This window comes from Biomphalaria glabrata, chromosome 13, assembly GCF_947242115.1.
Source record: "Biomphalaria glabrata chromosome 13, xgBioGlab47.1, whole genome shotgun sequence".
NCBI lineage: Eukaryota > Metazoa > Mollusca > Gastropoda > Planorbidae > Biomphalaria > Biomphalaria glabrata.
In genome coordinates this window covers 32453051-32476118 of record NC_074723.1, presented here as the reverse complement: position 1 = coordinate 32476118, position 23068 = coordinate 32453051, and the positions used below count along the sequence as shown (strand labels likewise).

The following is a 23068-nucleotide window of genomic DNA, read 5'->3' as shown; positions in this document are numbered from 1 at the left end:
TTCTGGCACAACATTCCCAACAGTACTTCCAGCCTGTCCTCCTGACTATGTCCGCTGTCAGGATGGTACATGTCGTAAAGAAACCTGTGATGGTAGGTCATCAATTTGCTTTTAATATAAGTAACAAATAGTTCTATCCTTTTTTTAAATTATATCTATCTCTTATCTTATGAAATACAGAGGTTGCTACAAAAAAATAAGATTACAAAGACAGAGGCAGCCCCCATCAAATTCACCAATGGACCAGAAATAGTCTTGTTTTGATCGTTTAAATGATTAATTATGGAAAATGGAAATAAACAAAGAAAAGTCAGTTTATTCAATCTTTAGCCACAGCAACAACACATCAAAAAGAAACTACATCCTGAAAATAGACTGACAACCAATAAATAAAGAAGAAAATCCAACATATGTTGGTGTAAAATTAGACCAAAGACTGTCTCTAAAACATTTTATGGCAGATTTAAAAGAAAAGGCATCACAAAGATTAAACATGATAAAACACCTAGCAGGAACATCCTGGGGATCTACAAAGAAAACCATAAGACAGTTATGCACCGGATACGTCAGATCTGTCTGTAATGGATAACTGTCTCTCCATACAAGTAGCTGCCAACAAAACCTATCAATCATCATTAGACACATTCCAAAACCAAGCCTTGCTCCTAATTAGTGGAGGTATGAGAACTACTCCCACAGCAGCATGTGAAAAGTTAAGGCGCAACAGAGCAGCATTAGAAGCTATTGAGAGATACAGAAGGTTGGAGGACGATCATCCTAATAAACTAGTAACACATAGAAATAGGAAAAACAACCAAAAAAGCAAAAAACTCTGATCCAACTTACTGACGAACTAGCCCTAAAACACCACCTACCCAATAACAGAGGAAAAAATTACCAGATTTTCAAACATAACGCCTGGACTAAACTAAGAACAACAACCATTAAAACACATTTACTAAATAACACCTTAACAAAAGAATCAAATCCACTGGAGCTCAAAGTAGGCACGCTCCAAACAATTGAAAGCTATCCAAAAACAGCTATCCATATACATACCGACGGATCGGTCTTCAAAGCTACCATCAATGCTGGTCTTGGTGCCTTCCTGGTCTTTCCTAAAAATAAACACTTTGAGATAAGGCACCCTGTGGCGATTACTGCCCAAACTTTCAAGCCGAGATTGAGGCAATTACCATAGCACTACAGACAGTGGAAAACAAATTATATGAAGGAGTGCAATCAGCATCAGATATTGTTGTCTTTTACAGACTCCCAATCTACTCTGCAAGCACTTAACAGTAGCACCTCTAACAGCCCTAAGAGAGTTGACAACACTAATTGTGATAATCCATCAGATGATATCAAAATTAAATATCACTATCACACTACAGTGGATCCCTGGACACATTGGTATCATGGGAAATGAAAAGGCAGATAAGCTATCAAAGGCAGGTTCATCTATGGAACAACCAGATAGACCTGTTAACTACCTCACCCTTAGGTCAATGTTAGTCAACAATCACAAAGAGGAGTGGCTCAACCAATGGGCATCAGGAAACACAGGCAGAGCCATGTACAAAGACTATGCCTAACAAACTGGACAGTATCGACTTCCTCCCCTGCAAAGAACAATCTACAATATTCCAACTAAGAACAGGACACACACCTCTATTAAATTACCATCTGAACAAAATAAATCCCACATAACTTCCCCTTTGTAGACACTGCGCCCACCGTTATGAAACTGTAAACCATATCCTCTTTGAATGCCCCTCCCTAATCCACCTTAGGCAGACCCTACTTCCACTACAGCCCAACATAACCAACACCCTGTACGGCAGTGCTGAACAACTGAAGAAAACAGCACACTATTTTTCCTTTGCACAGTCTGCAAAAGAGCTCACAGCTCAGCAGCAATAAAGCTGGCTAGAAGAAGAAGAAGAAGATCGTTTAAAGTAATTTTAAAAATCATTTGTCGTTATTTTTCATATAAAAGCAAACAGTGCAACACGTCTTTGATAAGAGTCTTCTAACTCTCCTAGAATAAGTAGAGTAGCGTTAACTGATTACCTAAGATGAGAATGAAAGCCTCCCGATACAGTGTCGGTGGCATCAAGTGCGGTAGCTCAGGGTGTCACCCCTCCCCCATCAACTTTCTTGAAATTTGTTCCCAATAAACACTATTGTTAGTTACTAGTTAGTTTTTTTTTTGTTTTTTTTTACCAATACAGTGAGCTGATTACCTACTTTTATTGATTTTTAATTGAAATTAACAAATTAATTTAATTATTTCGATGAGCAGGGCCGCTAGGGTCGATATCAACCTGTGCAGTTAGCTCATGATGTCTCCCCTATACACATCTATATTTGCCTATGTAGTACATAATGAACTTGAACCATTCTACAGTGAGCTTGTAACTTACATGTGGTGACTGCTACATCACTGTTACCAGACAGTTTAACAATTGTTTATGATACTTTATCACTATTTATTACAATATATCAAAAAGTAAGATTATTAAAATTAAAAACGGACTGGAAATTTATTATGTTAAGTTTATAAATTAAAAAACATTATTAACAAGTTTTAATTTACATTCTTTGATAATATGTTATATTTGTACAAATTATCGGTGTTATTTTACATTTAACTCTTTCTCTCCGTAATTATTTTTCCACGTTTTAAGGGAACTCTTCATTTTACTCATTACTATTTCACTCCCCTGTTATGATTAAGCTTCAATAGCTTTGTTGTTTGTTATCAGAAAATGTTTTATTTGGTCTAGAATTAAAGGGGAATACATGCTCTTTTTACGTAACACAAAGTCATGTTTATACAATGTAACATTAATTTAATTTAATGAAGTCAAATCAGCGATGGCATCGTCTATTAGGAGAGAAAGAGCTACAAATAAATGTTAGAAAAATGGGATAATAAATAGGGACATTTTTTCAACATGTATACGGTTTAATCTTTATAAGCCCAATTATAAACACATCTTAGAAGCGAGTACATTCATTACTTAAGTGTAAGAGATGTACAGTTTTCGATGCATCAATAATAATGGCGATAAAAAGTTATTTTAAAGCTTCGCAGATAACTTGTCTCTCGGTCAAGATAAAGTGAACGCGGCCATCGGAAAAATAAATGTATGTCAAAAGAGCGTTGACAATGGCAAAGTGACTTGCTTCCCTTTCTTCATGAGTTTATGACAAGCGCGGTAACTCAAATTGATGCTGATACCCTGAAATGCATAACTTAACATTTGGACAGTTCGCTGATGAGCTTGAAAAACTATTTCCCTAATTTAAACAGATAATATTGAATATATAACATTTAAAACTAGCACAACATCCATACCAGAAGGTTTGGTCGCATGCGGAAGAAAAGCAATTGTTGGAATAGGCTTCAGACGAGTCTTAAAAAATATTTGTGTATCGGTTTGAACAGAAAATATTCTGAAATAGAACTTGATCTTTCCAAATTTATGTTTATGTGAAGTTGCTTTTTTCAGCATTTGAGGACATTAAGTTGAAAACAGGGAACATACTGTTACGTATTTCTGGATCTTCTGGCTAAATGTACTAGTAGACACACAAATAAAAACACTGCAAAGAACTTGACGACTCAACTTTCAGCTTCATATAACTTTATTGACTATTAACTCTAACATTACTGTAACATGTAGCGTAGAAGACTGTACAATATCTGTCAGTTTACAGTTAGCTATACTTCGTTGCAATTCATCTCTTCACTTCGTTGCAATTCATGTCTTCTCAACTTGCATCGAGCCGTATTCCACAGAACAGACCAACGACACACTTCCCAGTGTCGCTCCAGGTCTCCCAAAGCTGAACCAAGTCGTACTCAAGTCTACCGAATCAGAGCCGCACAGGTCTTACATCGACTGTATCGACTGTAACGGCTCAAGTCCACTGTAGTTCGATGTATAGACTTTTAACGACAGTAGTCCACTCCAGTTAACTCTACCCTAGTTAACTTGCATCGAGTCGTACACATCTCTCTTCTACTGTCTCGCACAGTAGACAACAGTACCGACGACTCACTCACGACTCCATACGACTGACTTTCACATTAACTCTCTGGCTTATATAGAGTCCCTAATCGCTCCTCCAAAGTTGCACAAACACTGCTAGTATCATCTGGAACAATACGTGAGGAAACGTCACATCCTGTCTTTGTTTTTACATGTAGATTCCAGAGAACACCTGCTACAGTGTCATCAAGCCAGGGTCACACGTACTGACATCTATCTGTCATTGTTCATTAGTAACTGTCCCCTTCTTAGATCTGTTTGTCCCCTGGAACAACACGTGAGGACACGTCACATCCTGTCTTTGTTTATACGCGTAGATTCCAGAGAACACTCGCTGCTGTGTCATCTCGCCGGGGTCATACGTTGACCTCTACCTATCACTGTTCATTTGTAACAATACTATCGGAAATGGAACGACATCTCAGAATAAAATTAACAACCAGGGAACCAAATTATGATGATCTGAAATCTCAGCTCAATTACAGTGTTGCAATAATTATAAATGGGGGTACACATATGTCAAAAGTTTGGGAAACACTGGCCTACAAGAACAAGAGCATTGCTATGGACAGAAGACACTACTGAATTAAAGCATTTAATTATTACAGTTACTTTTATTTGTGTCTTTCCCTGTTAATTAAAGATACATAAACACCCAGACATCACATCCAATATTACAGTATATTTAAATGCTATTAATTTAAAAGATAAGATTAGATCATAGCAACCGTCAAATGAGAACTTTTTATCTCTTTTTCAGATCCAACATTCCCAACAGTACCACCAGCCTGTCCTCCTGACTATGTCCGCTGTCAGGATGGTGAATGTCGTAAAACAAACTGTGAAGGTATGTCATACATATGCTTTGGTAGCTCTGGTGAATAAAATAGGTTTGGAAGAGAAATGAAAGTTTAACCGTTAATCCAAAATGGATACCCGTTTGAGACTCAGTGTGCTTGTTTTACATAAGTAAGTTCCCCTTTCAGACCTTGTGGTCTATAGGGCAGATGATGTAAAGGTCATCTGATTCTGTGGCCTACGGTTAACGAGGGTGTCATGTGGCCAGCACAACGACCAACCGCCTTTACTTTTCCCCAACTAATGTCAGGTACCCATGAGAACTGGGTGGACTCAGAGGCGCCCAAGGATCCCGAAATAAAAATACCAGGATTCGAACCCGGGACCCCCGGTTCAGAAGCCAAGCGCTTTACCGCTCAGCCACCGCTTTTTTTTTACATAGCGCTATAACAATTGTTTCTATTAAGTGTCGCTATTTGAACATTTATCATTCCAAGTAGTTTCCAAACTTTTTATATATATATATTCATGGACCACTTTTGTAAGTCAACCTTTGTCAACGGACCCCCAAGAGAAAAAGATATATTGAATAACAATTAAAGAAAACAAGTTTGTTGAAGTATTAATTGAAACCATAACTTTTTTCTTTAAAAAATTAAATTAATTATTTGGATGGATGTGATGATATCTGGTAACTGTATATATGTCCGGCTCAATGTTAGTGAGTAGCAACCGCAAATCGCCATCATTATTATTATAGCTTTTATATAGCGCTACTTTCATGCTTATCGCATGCTCAGAGCGCTTTTGGTCCAATCTCATTTGTGGGGGGTGGGGGAGTGGGTATCTAGGAGTTAGTTTTCCGTGCTGCCTTAAGGCGCTCAGTAAACACAACCCTGCCCGAGTCGGACCTCGAGCCAAGCCAAGCCAAGTTCAAGCGCACTTTGCCTCTCGACCACCCTTCCCATCATCACTCATTTCGTTTTTCATGGCTATTTCTTTGGGTATTCCCGTCTCCAGGAGATCACGAAACAATATCGTCCAATGATGCTACTCGGCTTTTACAAAAGTTGTATTATGTTTTCCACTTTGGTATTACCCCCAAGGGCTTATGTGGGCCCTAATTGGTCATGACCCTTTGACCCAAGCGCAGTGAAACCGCTACGCGTCATGGTTGCTACTCCACAGGTTGTGGGCTCCTAATGGTCGTGGTCCCGGGATCATTTTACTCCTTCGCACCATGGATGCTAAGCCACTCTTGTTCACCTTAAAAATTAAATTTTCTTTTAGAATTAAAATATATGTAAATACCATAAAAAGGCTAATTAGCCGAAACAGTGACACACTTATTAGGCTACTGACATAAGAACACAGTCAGCTATAGTCCGAAACAAAAGCAATACCCTTTAAAAAAAACAAACACAAAAGTACTACGATAAGTAATTACAGCTGTCATGTATGTGTGGCCGATTGGCATAAACCGACAACCTGTCAAGGAGGGGGGGGGGAAGTTCGAATCTCGCCTTGAGCTGATCTCAGTTTACTGAGTGCCTAAAGACGGCATAGAAATCTTTCTTCCAGCAACCCCTTCAATGCATGTCAACAAAAGCTATTGAACCACAGCGCAATGAGCAAGTTATGCATAAGAATTCGAAAAAAAAAATTAAATTTATTCAATAATTTATATTTATTTTTTTATTTTTGGTAGATTGCAGAGATTTATCACTGGAATCTCGTCTTGCTATAGCCATACCCTTGGCAATTCTTGTATTTGTTATACTTGTTGTATTTATTGTGAAATTCAGACCCTCTAAATCTGTCACGGTACGTACATCGCAGCCAGATTCAAGCTCCAAATAACACGCTAAATCAGGTAACCTAGGCTAGTTGATTGTTTTCTTTATATTGTTTATTATGATTAGATGCATGACGGACGTAATCATCTTCTTTTTTGAAGTAACGTCTGTATTATATAAGAAGTTAAGATGACCTGTAGGCCTATATTAAAAACAAAAAAACTTAGTCTTTAATCATAATGTAGGAATATCGAAGTTGCTTAAGCACAAAGAGTGTGCAGTGTAACGGATGCATGTGTATATCAAATGTAGCTGAAGTATTTCTAGAAGATGTTTAATTAGACTAAGTGCGTGCGTACCTTGTTGGGTGTATATGTCTAATGTGTGGAATATGCAGCATGGTCGCTAATTTATATAACAACGTGAATAGCATGATAACATGGCATTGGCTTAATATTTAATGCAAACAAAATTCAAACACTTATTTGGGGACACCCCCCCCCCTTAAGTCCGGAGAATTTTCAAGTTTGGAACCCTCCTCCGACACATCAAAAGAGCAGAGGCGGCAGACCAAGTAAAAGATGGTTAACATCGAGTGAGCATTGAGTTCCTATCAAGTGAGAGCGAGTTTAACATCAAGTGAGCAGCGAGTTAACATCAAATAAGAGCGAGTTAACATCAAGTGAGCATTGAGCTCCTATCAAGTAAGAGCGAGTTAATATCAAGTAAGAGCGAGTTAACATCAAGTGAGCATTGAGTTCCTATCAAGTAAGAGCGAGTTTAACATCAAGTGAGCAGCGAGTTAACATCAAGTAAGAGCGAGTTAACATCAAGTGAGCATTGAGCTCCTATCAAGTAAGAGCGAGTTAACATCAAGTGAGCATTGAGCTCCTATCAAGTGAGAGCGAGTTAACATCAAGTGAGCATTGCGTTCCTATCAAGTGATAGCGAGTTAACATCAATTGAGCAGCGATATCATATCTATTCAGATGTAATGCAACATCAAGTAGTATGTGGCCAGGTCATATCAAGAGAGATTGAGGTAGCATCAACCGACTTGCAATGCCATGTCGAGAAAGAATGAATCAAATCAAGTGAAATGTTGGTTATATAGGTCAGATCTAGTGTTAAGTACTTTATTTTTTCGAGATGTTTTAGTGGCTAGGGATTTGGAGGCCCGGGGGGCTTGACATCTTTAGGGGCTCCTGCATTTTTGACATTTGCCATCGTGAAATGAGATAATGGTGTAAGATTTAATGTAAAAACACCTTTCTTACACTCATTTGGTGGCCGCCTCAAAAGGGGGATTTTCAAATTCGACCCCTTCTCTTCCAACTTAGCCACGTCACAGGTGCTAACATTCTCAATTGCATACAGAGACTTGATATATCCAGTTCATTAACATCTATAATTTATTTGTAAACAATAATGATGAAAAGTGAATGACTATGACCTCTGGACTATGATATTGCCCTTCACTGTTAACAACTGATTAGTGATACTACATCTACGACCCATCCAAAAGGCATATAAGAAAAGTGTATTACTTTCACACAATAATAAAACATACTCTCAATACTCCTCTTTGTTTCATTATTAAACAAAACACCAACTGCTTTACTATGACTGACTATGAGTTACATTCCATTCAAACCCTTCTCACAAAGCGAAACAAACCAAAGCAAAGAGAGCCTCGGATTGAACAATCTGAATGGCCTCCCTTTCTTCTCCAAAGTTAACAGAAGACCCAGACTAACCAAAACTCAGTCCTAACAGTTGGGGCAACATCAAGCGAGCAGCGAAGTCATATCGAGTGAGCAGCACAGTATAGTTTCACTAAAGTAAAGGGGTTTTTCATAGTAAAGTTTCCCCTTTAAGACCTTGCGATCTATGGGGCAGATGACTTTAAGGTCATCTGTGTCTATGCCCAATGGTTAACGAGTAGTGTGTCATGTAGCAACCACATTTACTTTCTCCAACTAAAATCAGGTACCCATTAAAGTTGGGTGGACTTAGGGGCACCCGAAAAATCTCGAAATTCAAAATAGCAGTCTTCACCGAAATTCGAACTCAGGGCGCCAGGTTCGGAAGCGAAGCGCTTAACTACTCAGCCACCTCGCCCCATAAATATAACATACAAATAACATATTTCACCTTTTTATATTTATATTTTATGCTTTTTTCCTTGAGCAGATCAATGGCAGATATTGAAAATCGTAGAAATAAACGCTTAGAAGCACTTTGTTGAAGGAACCAAAATAATGCAGATGTCATCGCTTGTGTGTAATATGGAGGGTCTTGGCTTCACATCATTTTGTGGAATAGGTTTGAAGCATTGCAGTTCTTTAACCTTATTGAATTTATGCACGTTTACGTACAACACATGCGCAGATAATTCAATACAACAAATGTGTAAATATCTCAGTGCAATAAATATTTAAATGCTTTAATGAAACATAGACATGACTGCCGTAATGTAAAACTTGTTGCTCAATAAACCATATTTATAACTACATCTGTCTATTTTATTTTTTTGGTGTGTATCAAAAGACTTAAATAATAGTTAGCAAATAAATGCCATTATAATAGACTTTTCTAAGGCATTGAATAAGCTCACCGCCATCACTGGCGAATACGAGTTATTTTGGTGTTTGTAGATTAAGGTTCAGTGTTATTATTTTTCCAATTGTATAAATACTTTGGGATCATAAATCACAATTTATTCTTGAATTATAAAAAAAATTAAAAATTTGGAGTAGAATCTAATTGGTCTACCAAATTTCTCCTCCCGAATTTACTTGTTCATAGAAGTTACAAACAGGCGTAAAAAAAAAAAGTAAAGTTCCCCTTTCAGACCTTGTGGTCTATAGGGCAGATGAACAAACAGGCGTACTGAACAAAATTAATCACTTATAAATGAACGTCTTTTCCAAATATTATTTTTCAAAGACATTTTTATCTCGGCGGCGACCCTCAAAGCCTTAATCTAAATCATTTTTATCAATCTGTGGGGGTGTCTTTTCTTTTCAAGCAACAATTCGGTTGCATTTTGAATGTTAGGGCCTATACATTCATATTATTTTTTTCAAGTAAAAACATTATTCAAAAGGTTCTTAAAAATTAGACATTAAGCGCGCGTCAAAAAGGTTGAATATCCAAAGAGCGTTTAACCATCGTTAGTTAACGTGTTATGCTCATCAAAAACATGCCGACTACTCGAGGTCTCGCTTAACACAAAGTTATATTACGATAACTACGCCCAATAAAGATATACTTACGCTACTTGTGCCTCGAATGTCAGTCAGCCCTTGCCCATGTTACTTTTTTTTTCCCTTAATATGACCTGCCCTTTTTTAATAGAATGAAAAATGAACTTAGGCTGTCAGCGGAAAGTGTTTCTGCAGTTAAGAATACAAGAAAACGCTTGGCGTCAGAGAGGAGCCCCGAACCCTGCTGGTGAAACTTAATGCACTCCCCACAGAACCCCTTGCTGTCAAGAGAAGGGCCAACAGGTTTTTTTTTTCTTTTTTTTTTTTCTTTTTTTTTTTCTTCTTTTTTTTTCTTTTTTTTTTTTTTTCTTTTTTTTTTCTTTTTTTCTTTTTTCTTTCTTTCTTTATTTTTTTGTTTCTTTTTTTAAAATTTTTTCTTTCTTTCTTTTTTTTATTTTTTGTTTCTTTTTTTTCTTTTTTTTTTCTTTTTTTGTTTCTTTTTTTTTCTTTTTTATTTCTTTCTTTTTTTTGTTTCTTTTTTTTTTCTTTTTTCTTTGTTTCTTTTTTTTTTCTTTTTTTTGTTTCTTTTTTTTATTTTTTCTTTCTTTCTTTTTTTTTTCTTTTTTGTTTCTTTTTTTTTATTTTTTTGTTTCTTTTTTTTCTATTTTTTTTCTTTTTTTTTTTGTTTCTTTTTTTTCTTTTTTTTTTTCTTTTTTTTGTTTCTTTTTTTTCTTTTTTTTTTCTTTTTTTTTGTTTCTTTTTTTTTTTTGTTTCTTTTTTATCACTTGAATATCTATATAATAGTTTTTTTTTGTTTCTTTTTTATTCTTGTTTTTTTTTTTTTCCTTTTATTCTTGTTTTTTTTTTTGTTTTCTTTTTAAATTTTTTTTTGTTTCTTTTTTATTCTTGTTTTTTTTTTTTGTTTCCTTTTTTGTTTCCTTTTTATTATTTTTTTTTTTTTTTTGTTTCCTTTTTATTATTTTTTTTTTGTTTCTTTTTTATTCTTGTTTTTTTTTTGTTTCCTTTAATTCTTGTTTTTTTTTTTTTTTGTTTTCTTTTTTATTCTTGTTTTTTTTTTTGTTTCTTTTTTTTGTTTCCTTTTTATTCTTGTTTTTTTTTTCTTTTTTTTTAAGCACCAGTGCGTAATTAGACGCTGCAGAAACTTTATAAGAAGAATCTGATATTTTCTCCCCCCCCCCTCAAAAAAAAAAAACAACCTGAAAACTAGAGTTCTGCGTAAATGCGTGTTTTTACAATACTATATTCAAGTCACTCCTTCATGGAACCTGGATCCAGGATCCTGGAAAGCGTATCTCCAAAACGACTCTAACGAATTTCCTAGAAATAAAACAGTTGATGCAGATCTATATCACTGAGAAAAGAATTACTAGCTCGATAGCCAAATGAAGAAAACTCTCGAGAGAACATTGAAATAGTTTTTCATTTTTAAATATCTTGGTACTATCTTAGACAATAAATTAAATTTTACTGCAAATACTGATTATATCAGTAAAAAAGGGCAGCAAAGATTACGATTTTACTTAGAAAAATGTCCTAATTTAATGTCAGCGAAAAGCATTGGTGGTGTTTTATCACGCTCACATCTGCAATATTTTAAGTTTTAATATCACTGCCTGGTATGGCAATCTTAACATTGAAAATAAAAATATCTAAATGTTGCTGGTAAAGTCATTGGTACAGCTGTTTGAAAAAAAAACATTCATGAAAGTTAGGATTTTGTGATTTTACCATCACAAAAAGGATTTAAGACACGCAAGCAAAGACAGACAGACACAAAAACTCTTTTGTCCTTAAAATATTTTATATATTAAATAAAATTCTACTATCTGCTATAAACATTTCACATATGAATTACGATTGAGTCTGGTGTAAATAAATATTTTGTTTTTTTATAGTTCTATAGTTATAATGTTTTGTACAAAATCTAGGACCGGTTTCTTATGGATAATTATTATTATTATTATTATAATTATTATTAAACAACTATTTATTGAACATATCAAAACATGAATCAATCTTTTTTTTTTTTTTTTTAAAAAAAAAAGCAATCGATTATTCGATTAATTATTATAATTTATTATTTTTATATTAAATAAGGGAAATAAATTCTACATCATTGAGAGAAAGAGTTGTAATTGCGGAGTTCTTCCCCTCGGATAAGCTTTGTTTTTTGTTTTTTTTTCATATTTTGTCCTGGTGTAGATCTAAAATTTATGATTTTTTGAGGTGTTACAATCGGGTTCTTCACAAATTTATTTGTAGCTCGCACATCAAATATCTCAATTTTTACCAACACACTCTGCTTGTTGCACACTTTCATGCATGGCGGAAAGCTATAAATAGCTGCCTTTTTTGGTGTATCCGGTGTAAAAAATGAAAAAAAAACTTTTGTATGTGTGTGAAGATTTATGATAATTTGTGTTCACCTTTTTAGCTCTGCGGATTAAAATTTTATAAGCGCTTTTGTTTGTTGCACAAACTCCTCCATACGCAATGGGTAGACTGGGTGTCAAAATCGGCCCAGGCATTTGTAAACACTCCGGCCCATAAATTGTATATCATAAGATAGGCCTACTTGTCCGCAAAAACATTATGTTAAGTTAAATAATGTATCGATAACTGTAAGCCTGCTCTATATCTTTATAAGAAATGCAAAAGGCCTTTTGTTACTTTTTCATCGCTAAATGTGTAGGCCCGAAAATGAAGCCTACAGCAGCACTGTCTACGGATGTAGACTATTACATTATTTCGGAAAATGTGTTAAATTAAATTAAAATTAGACCTACATTGTTGAGTCTGTAAACGACTTTTTTTTTTAAACACGACGCTGAGAGGGCCACTTTGTTAAAAGAATATTATAAAACCTTTAACAATTCAATACGTGCCAAAGTGGCATTCATGAGGCCCTCTAAATGACCATACCGGTCCATTTGGGTACCGACCCACCGGGCATTTGCCCAAATGCCCATATAGCCAGTCCGCCCCTGTGACAGTATGGAAGAAGCATTAGATTTTCACTCTGGGCCTTTAAGCTTATTTGAATATAAATGGCGATGTAATTAGCATTAATTAGCGTTAATAGAAGACATTTTATACGAAGATCTAGCGCCGGTATTGAGAGAGTTAACATTCAAGCTTAATTCTTTTTTTTTATTTAGTTAGCAACACTGACTTTGAAATGACTTTCAAATGTATTTGAAGCTAAGTGGGTCTCTTATTGATATTGCTGTTAGAATTTGAAAAATCATGTTTCAGAACTGTTAAATTAGAATTTAAATAAATCATGTTTAAGAACTGTTAAATAAGAAATTTAAAAATCATTTTAAGAACTGTTAAATTAGAATTTAAAAAATCATGTTTAAGAACTGTTAAATAAGAAAATTAAAAATCATTTTAAGAACTGTTAAATTAGAATTTAAAAAATCATGTTTAAGAACTGTTAAATAAGAAAATTAAAAATCATTTTAAGAACTGTTAAATTAGAATTTAAAAAATCATGTTTAAGAACTGTTAAATAAGAAAATTAAAAATCATTTTAAGAACTGTTAAATTAGAATTTAAAAAATCATGTTTAAGAACTGTTAAATAAGAATGTTTTTAAAAAGTCTAGAACTGTTAAATTAGAATTTTAAAAAATAATGTCTAAAACTGTTAAATCAGAATTTTAAAAATCATGTTTAAGAACTGTTAAATAAGAATTTAAAAAATCGTGTTTAAGAACTGTAAAATTAGAAATTAAAAAAATCATGTTTAATAACTGTTACATTTAAATTGGATTTTTGAATGTTTATGAACAGTTAAGAATATTATTGGGCTGCTGTTATGGATTAGGCTAAGTTATGATTAGAACTGCAAGAGCAGTTTTTTTCGTTAGGTCCTCTAGAGATTGCACATGTTTAATGCGTTCTGCCAACCAAAGTATTAGCCATGCGTGCATCCCTTTTAATTCTAGGAATTATCTTCAAAGATGTTTCTAAAGAACCTGGTAACTTATAATACGGAGTCTACGAGTATGTAGCATGGCAACGTAGTGGAATGGGAAGCGCCCCCTCTCTGCCCCCCCCCCCCCCCAGGGCCACTTTCAGGATATTCAACTCCATTTAGAAATCCGTTATCAGTTCCAGGAAAAAAGAGTCTTGAAGCGTATAAATGCAAGCAGAGTTGACTCCCTAGATACTCTCAGCTCTCACACAATGACTTATCAACGACTTGCTGGGTTACTGTTGATGCTAGCAGCCACCGAGGCGGGTAAGTAAAAAAAAAATGTCTTTACATAGTAATTTGTGGTCACTGTTACTCTCTGAGATTTTTATATGCATGGCGCTAAAACTATAAATAGCTAGCTTTTTGGTGTATACGGAATACAAAATTAAATGAAGCGTTGGTAAGCAATAGGATAAATTTTTGCGCACTTCTTTAGTATTTCAGAATCAAATTTTCAAAGCACTTTTTTTTTTCTAGCTCAAAATAATGTAAGTAGGAAGAAAGCTTTTGATTTTTCACACTCTGACGTAAATCTTATTTTTAAAACGTCTTTACGGCCAACTAGCAGTAACAAAGGAGAGTTGAAACGTAGATCAACTACCACGATTTCAGGTTTTGTTACAAATTATAAGCTTAATTATTACTTTTTGTTTCACTGGCTACTCTGAAGCTCAATTTAGCTTCCTGCTCATTTTTAGTTTATAGTGAAAATCTCCTAAAAAAAAAACAAAAAAAACAAGGTTTTAGGATGAATTGGGGTCATGAATTATAATAATAAGGCTTGCCTTCGAGTGCGAGGATTAATGAGGAATGCAGTGATTGCCGTGGCTACGCAGCCCCAACTATGACCTACATATTTTGCCACATCCAGCGCAGACATAACCATTGTCCGCTGGTGGACGATTTAGATTTTCTTTTCGCCGTCTACGTCTGTCCTGGGCCGCGGATTTTCATTTGGTCTTAAATGTGTATCCCGCGACCTTTGTAAGTGACCTCCAGCTGTCTTGTTCTGAAGCCGCATGCAACCATGTGCTATCTTCTTTGTCAGGTAAAGCAATTGGGGCACCTCTGTTACGTCGATCATCTTTCAGCTCACAAAAAAAAAAATATTGTCTTTTGGCATACGTTCGTCCCCCATACGTGCCCTGCCCAGCGTAATTGTCCGACCATAGGAAGTCCCTCTATACTGTCCGGCGTTTTTAGTATGGTCTTGCCACTGTCTGCCCTATAGAGTATGTGAAATATTAATAATGGATCCTGATATTTGAAGTTTATTTGTTCTATTCTTGAAACGTAAGGATTCTTTTTTTCAAATGATGAATTGTTTCATTAGTTCTAATTTTTTTTTAATTTTTTAAATGTTACCTTTTTCATGATGAACTAAACAATGTAAAGAACACAAACTTGAGCACCGCTGCAGCCATCTAGAAAAATAAAGAATTCAGCCATAATGTTATTATATTTCTTAATATCTCAAGGAGGTAGCTATTGATGTTTGTATTAAATGACCTTCATTACCGCTAGTTAGTTGCCCATTTTAATTAAGCTAATGTCATACAGTGAAAGTCTACATTGAAATTAGTTTGTTCTACAAATGGAAGATATTACACAATTCGTTTAGAGCTAAAAAATAGAGATCCATACACAAAATTAGCATATACCTTAAAAAATAACATGCTTATGAACTCTCCTTATTTATTTAACCAAAAAGATAGCTATTTATAGTTGTTGTTTTTTTTTTTGTTGTTGTTTTTTTGTTTTCAATTAAAATCTTCAACTCATTTGGCATAGCTAGGGTGGGGTGGGGGAGAATTTAAAAATTCACCGGGCCCCCACTTGAGAGGGGACCCCAAATGAGTGTTCGAAATAGTATTTTACATTAAATATTAAGTATTACACAAAATGCAAGGCCTCTAAAAGAGGTCAAGCCTCAGGGCTCCCAAAATGATGGCAAAGTCCTAGCTACGCCCCTGCAGTTTGGTGCTATAAGTCAACGACCATCATCAATAAATACATTACAAGAAAACAATTTGGGGTTGGGGTTGGCAGGTAGAAGTCATTTTAAAGTTTTACTAAATGAATTTTTTTCAAACACAGCATTGATTATCAATGCACATTCAAGAATAGTGGCACCCTGATTTTTTAAATGTTTAAGTTTGAAGTGTACAGGAAATTAAATCATGTTAAATTTTAGTAAATCTAAATTTTATTTTCCACAACACAGCGTTGATTATCGAAGTAAACCCAAAGATGGTGGTGCCTGGTCTAACAAAAAACCTTGTAGTGAACTGTACACTGACTGACCACACAGAATCCTCTAACGTAGAGTCTCTAGTGCTGTATCGCCTGAATAGCTACAAAGAAGGATTCGATGAACTTCTGGAAAGAAATCTGAACGAGGTCAAAGATCATGAGGTCAATGAAACCTTCAATATCAACGATTCGGTCGTGGACTTTGGCTCCTATTTCGTGAGTTTCACAGTGACAGACCCTACAACTGAAGACGTGACAGTTTATAAATGTGTTGCTCTTGGCAACGGTGACGTCATCTGGACAACTGAAGAGACGGTCATGATAGAAGAAAACCCCCAGAATAACTTGCCACTTCCAGGTAAACAATGTCAACTTTTATTTAACAAACAAAAATTTATAAGACCTGGTTTACAATCATAATAGGCGAACAAGTAAATAAGTGAGATGGTAAGAGGCTAACCCCATTTGGTTACCTATAAAGGGGACACTAGTTCAAATCCCGTCTTGAGCAGAGTTCGCTTAGCTAATTTGAATATTTAAATGTTTATTTGGCTGCCTTTTAATATTCATAGTTTACAGTCCATAGAAAATAGAAATATAATGTTTCTTGCCAAACCAAGATAAATTATTTGTACGAGCCGACCCGCGGCGTAGCATACGCCGTTATTTGGTGACGGGTGATCACTTCCTGAAAGATACAGTTATCCAAGTGGGGTTGGTGGTTAGGCGACGTAGAGAATTATATATACGGAGAAGATTACTTGTTCTCCGCCCCCACCCCTTTTTTTCTAAGCCTTGCTCTCTGTCGCCGTAGGGTAACTCTAGTTCGACTTGCAGAAATAAAAGAGAGTCGGTGAGCATGCGTCTTGACCCGCATGGTTGGGTGACGTAGTGAATTGTATATACAGATGATCTTATGAAATCTGTATTTCTTTTTAAAGTTTTTTTTTCTTCAATTTCAGAAATGCAGTTTCAAGCTTTGACAGATCAATTCAAAGAAAACACAGAAAGTTTCAGTTTAGAGTGTTCTATTAATGGAAAAGACTATGGCACATGGACTTACCTCACATCTTTAACTCTGTTTTACTCAGCCACGACGGACGCACCCATTTTCAAAGAACTTGTCATCGCTAAAACTCGTGATGGAGAATTAGACTTAGACAATAAAGATTTAACATCCTTTGTTACCTTCACCAACAACACCAATAATTTGCGTCTGAGCATCAGCTGGACATTGCCAGAACCTAGAAACGCTGGACTTTACAAATGTGAAGTGTTGGGGATGAATGTACTCAATCAATCTGTAACTTTTTCGAAAACTGTCTATGTAGCTTCCAGTGATGACGATAGCATCGCCTTGAACAACATCGGCAAGAAAACAGAAATCCAAACTGGCAACATCGACAAGGAAACAGAAATCCAAACTGGCAACATCGACAAGGAAACAGAAATCCAAACTGGCAACATCGACAAGGAAACGGAAATCCAAACTGGCAACAACTTTCTGGCTGAGATAAAAAAGCAGAAAAGGATTCAAACATATTTTTATGGTAGAAATCTTCTAGCTTTGTTCAATATTTTGGACCAGCTCGCATTAGAAATAAAAAGCACAGAAAATAGGGTCATCAAAAATCAGGCCATAAATAGCAGGAAAATAACTGATTTGTACAATGAAATGAAACTCAGTTTACTTCATCTTAAGGTGGACGTTTACAAGCAGTCATTAAGAATCCACAATAATGTCACACACTTTGGCGAAATGTTGGAAAGGGCTAAAGATTTCTCTAAAACACAGTTTTTAAATCTAACAGATCAGGTACACAATTTATCTGAAGAATATATTGGTCTATTAAATAAACACAAGATCTATACGGAAGACGCACTTTTGAACGCAATTCGTAGAAATCAGATTCTGAATGATAATAAGTTTGAAAATCTCCAAAAACAATGCTCAGAGAGCTCTAAGGCTTTACAAGAGTTGTCAAAAGAATTAAAAGAAACTCAGAAACTTAATGATGCCAGGTATAAAGATTTACTAACTAACTGTTCTTCCGAAGCTACTACAACACGAGATTTAGAAAAGCAAACACAAAATGACAATCTTATTTTACAGACAACAACTCCCGATGACAAAATCAGAAGTCGAAAGTTTTATGCTTCCAAAAAATTCAATGACCGAATATATTTGCTCTCACTCAGCGAAAAGCTCTTTACAACTATCGAGGACGCTCAACAAGTCTGTATGTCTTACGGAGGCTATTTAGCAGAGATTGACACAGACGAGGAATTTCAGTTCATTATGAGAGAGTTACTAATCCCACAGTCAACTTTTTTTGACATTGCTTTCATTGGCGCTTCAGATAAGGGACATGAAAACACCTGGATTAACCTTCACAGCAAAACTAAAATTGCAGTAAAGAAATGGCGAGATCATCAGCCGGACAACTACGAAGGCAATGAACATTGCATGGGCTTCTGGCAATGGAGGGAATCAAATAATTGGTACTTCAACGACTATCCTTGCCAGAATATGCCTACACACACTGAAAGGTTTATCTGCGAAATACCATACAAGTCATAGAAAGTACGAAACTGCTTATAATCGTTACCACAGTACCATCCTCTCTCATTTTGAAAGAAACATGACTTTGACCAACAAGTCCAAGCTAAGGGCCTTTGCATATGTTTTCATACATGTTAAAAAGTAATTACATTAGCTCTACATTTTCATGTGAGCATAGTTGTAACAGCACAATAAATAGGCCTACATTAAATACAGAGTAACACGGTGTCTATTTGTATTACTATACCAGTCTACACGTCTCCTTGTTTACATACTAGCCTTTTATCAGTTAAAAGTGTAATAGTTTTAGTCTATGGCAATTAGGGTACTAATTTCGAAGCTGACAGATCAGAGTTTAAATAAAATGTATTATTAATAATCTGTCTATTGCAGTATCTGGATACTGTCACAATAACATCTATTATATTTTAAAAAGCCCTGACTCACTGACATCACTAATTTTTTCCTAGGGCTAAACGAATAATACAATTTTAAAAATTAACCTGCTATTACATACCTCGTGTCTAGAACAATTAAGCACCTCTCACCATCGATATGGAAACGATTAATGTTCCCCCAAAACGATTTTTTTAATTAGCAGTATTGTCCCTTTACGTTTTTATAGAGCTGAGCATACTGTGGTATCCCTCTGGGGGCCATGTTCACTCTCGTTCTTAGCCTATCTGCTGATGTTTGGATATTTTAATGGAATCGCAATCTTCCGCTTTAAAGACTTTTTTATTGATTCATATATAGTCATCAACGATGAATAACTATCCGAAATTTCAGTTGGGAAGTGGGTGAACAAATATGTACAATACGTTAGAAGGGGAAAAACTCTACATATACAGACCTCTAAATAAGATAAGATAATTGTTATTGATCCAATCAAATGGAAATTCAGTTTGACTACAATTGACAACCTCTACTGTACAATAACAATATAGATGCAAATACGAACAACATTTACACAGGAAAACACATACACTCATAACCATCGCTTTATGAATTTGACTTTTATGTACTTCTCGATGACGACAGATGATCTTGAAACAATCTAATCGAAAGTGGAATGAAGGAGTTTTTAAATCTTACTGTTTTAGTCCCAATGGAAAGGAGACGACCACTTTGTTCAGATCTTATGTAACAGAGGTTTAATGAGTGCAGGTTATCTTTAAGAATCGTGAGTGTTCTGGAAAGGCATCTTTCGTGAAAAAGCTCTTCAAGAGATGGTAGCTGCGTTCGAGTGACATACAATGCTTCTTTCATTAGTCTATTTAATCTGTCTTTGTGTGAGTGAAGTATTACCATACCAGCAGGTGATGGCAAAGTTAATTAGACTGCTGATGGTTGCTGTATAAAAAGTTTAATTAATGTTTTGTCGATGTTAAATTTCCTTAGCTTTCTAAATTAGAAAAGACGTCTGTGAATTTTTGTGTAAAGGTTTTGACAGTGTATTTCAGTTTGTTGTTGATAGTACCTAGGTATTTATATTCTTGGTAAAAAGTGTTAATTGTTGAATGGTACATATTGTTACGTATTTCTGAATCTTCTGGCTAAATGTATTAGTATGCACACAAATAAAAACACTGCAAAGAACTTGACGACTAAACTTTCAGTTTCATATAACTTTTAATGACTATTCACTCTAACAATTCGTTACTGTAACATGTAGCGTAGAAGACTGTACAATATCTGTCAGTTTACAGTTAGCTATACTTCGTTGCAATTCATCTCTTCACTTCGTTGCAATTCATCTCTTCTCAACTTGCCTCGAGCTGTATTCCACAGAACAGACCAACGACACACTTCCCAGTGTCGCTCCAGGTCTCCCAAAGCTGAACCAAGTCGTACTCAAGTCTACCGAATGAGAGCCGCACACGTCTTACATCGACTGTATCGACTGTAACGGCTCAAGTCCACTGTAGTTCGCTGTATAGACTTTAACGACAGTAGTCCACTCCAGTTAACTCTGCCCTAGTTAACTTGCATCGAGTCGTACACATCTCTCTTCTACTGTCTCGCACTGTTTATATGGTATACAATACTGGTGACAGGACGCACCCCTGCAACGTTCCAGTGCTAAGCTCTCTCGTGCCTGACACATGCCCGTTCACTTTTACATATTGTGGGCGTTTGATAAGAAAGTTTAGAATCCAAGCTTGTATGTTTTTGCTAACGTTCAATTCAGATAGTTTTTGTATCATGCGATGTGTCTGGATGGTGTTGAATGCAGATGAAAAATCTACGAATAATACTCTGGCGTAGTGTCTCTGTGTATCAAGATGATGGTATAGAGTAGTATAGACAATGCAGTATGAAAAGTATTGCATCTTCTGTACTTCTTGACGGTTTGTAAACGAACTGGTGCTGGTCAAGGCGTGTTTTGACTTCTTTCAGTAGATGTTTTATAATCATTTTCTCCAAGCACTTCATTGGAATTGATGTAAGTGCTACGGGACGTAGATCGTTGTTGGAAGCAATGATCTTCTATTTGGGTACTGAAATTATTTTAGACGTCTTACAAATGGAAGGTATTTTGTGCGTTTGCCAGGACTTGTTGAATATAGCACAAAAGATATAAGCCAGTTGTTCCGCACAGAGCTTTACATGTTTTCCACTTAATTTGTCGGGTCCTACCGTATTGCGGTGCTTATTTGATTAAATATTTTAGTCACTTCTTGTTTATCAAACAGTTCTTGAGATTGGTTTAGATGACTGTTTTCAAATGATGCCAATAAATCATGGCGGTCTTTCTCAAAGTGGTGGCAGTCAAAGCGGCTGTAGAAATCATTTAATTTATTGACAAATTTGTTATTGTCAGCGACATACATCGGTTTGCGCTTAGGTACGTAGTCAGTAATTTGTTTCAAGCCACTCCAACAAGCTTTAGAGTTATTTTTCTTGAAAAAGCTTTTAATTTTTTCCTCGAATCTCTCTTTTCCTTCAAATAATTTCTTTTTAAGGGCTATTTTGGCAGAGATGAATTCAGAAGAACTGCTCTTGAACATTCTTTTCTTGTATAGAATCGCTTCCTCTATAAATTTCCCTTTTCCAATACCAAACAAAATTATTAAATACTAATAATTCAATACATAATTGGCAAATCTGTTAATTGATTCATTGTTTGTAAGGTACAACAAATAGTTGTGTAAAGTTTCAAGTGATCCGAGAATGGGTGTGGAAGAAATAATGTGTAAAAGAAATTGCACCAGACAGACGGACAGACAGTCAGAGTGCGTTGATATCAGCTTTGTAAAAAGGCAAACATTAATTCATAATTAAAGAGAGCTAAGCGTAATGTACTTACCAAGGGACATGAAAAAGTCTATAATCCCAATAAGTTTCTAAATATTTAAAAATGCATAGATTATTTCCCTTACCCCTTTTAACTATTTTCAAATAGCCTACTATGTGTGATGATTTTTGTTTCTTTATTGCCAAACAGTCCCTTTTTTTGTAAAAAAAAAAAAAAAAAAGTAGGTGCTGGTACTCAGTGGTGGATTGCCTAACTTTTAACTACTAATAAATTAATAATATACGTTAAAATACAAGAAAAGTAATAATTTTTCCTCACATTCAAACATGTGTCGGTACGCCGTACCGATGCGTACCGTCACAAAAGAAACAACATTGTTGCCAAATATTTATCAATGATGTATTATTATTATTCTTTAAAATCTGTATCTTATTCTTCTTTATATTAGCGATGGCACAAACACAATCAACTTGCCGAAGATGAATATAAATGACTTGACGACAAACTAAAGAAACATCTGAGTTATTTTCTTTCTTCTTTATTAGACTTCTTCCAACTAAACCAAGACATAGATTTTCCATTCAATAACAACTTGACTTAGATATCTTGATAATATTCAACGTTTTACTATTACAGCTTTAACTGATTTAACTTATTACTAAAATAACTTAATGGTACAACGACCGCAACTGTTTAAGAACTCAGTACAACAAAAGAACCTGTTACAATGCAAGGACCCCGACTTACTCGCTTTCCCCCAGTTAATACTTTTTTTAAAACCTACTTTCCAGAATCATAAAAAGTTCTATTCTAAATATTTTATTAACTACTAGTCGACCCATGGGCGTAGCGTAAAGGTAAAAGGCAAATTTGAATCTGATGGAGTCAGGGATATCCGGGGAATAAGGACAGTTTGTGAGGTAGCAGCTGCGATAGTTTTACACTCCAGTACGTTGCTGTGAATGCAACCGCTAAATAGCAGGGATAGGGAGAGACGTTGACCCGGATTGTAAACTCGAGGAGCGTCATGCGGACTTTCTCGGAACCGTGATAGTAGCGGGAAGTATTTGAGACATCGCCATAATTTCAACCTCGCCACCATAAACGCCGGAAGTATTCACGTA

At 35.4% G+C, this 23068-nt stretch overlaps 1 protein-coding gene and 1 long non-coding RNA gene across 2 annotated transcripts; both read left to right on the top strand.

The window, feature by feature from the left end:
* Positions 1-5: 5 nt before the first annotated feature.
* Positions 6-9121, top strand: LOC129922270 (uncharacterized). Its single transcript, XR_008774239.1, has 4 exons — positions 6-92; positions 4822-4908; positions 6568-6732; positions 8849-9121. It is a non-coding gene; the product is annotated as an uncharacterized LOC129922270 (long non-coding RNA).
* Positions 9122-14008: 4887 nt separating this feature from the next.
* On the top strand, positions 14009-18902 carry LOC129922269 (uncharacterized). Its single transcript, XM_056007480.1, has 3 exons — positions 14009-14133; positions 16094-16480; positions 17085-18902. The coding sequence occupies exons 1-3, from the start codon at positions 14079-14081 to the stop codon at positions 18701-18703; spliced, it is 2061 nt and encodes a 686-aa protein (XP_055863455.1). The 5' UTR covers positions 14009-14078; the 3' UTR covers positions 18704-18902.
* Positions 18903-23068: the final 4166 nt, after the last annotated feature.

Bases quoted from the DNA above. Each gene is read 5' to 3' on its own strand.
- LOC129922269 (XM_056007480.1), top strand. From the start codon at position 14,079: ATGACTTATCAACGACTTGCTGGGTTACTGTTGATGCTAGCAGCCACC. The intron at 14,134-16,093 runs GTAAGTAAAAAA...TCCACAACACAG, and splicing joins GCTAGCAGCCACCGAGGCGG to CGTTGATTATCGAAGTAAAC. The intron at 16,481-17,084 runs GTAAACAATGTC...CTTCAATTTCAG, and splicing joins GAATAACTTGCCACTTCCAG to AAATGCAGTTTCAAGCTTTG.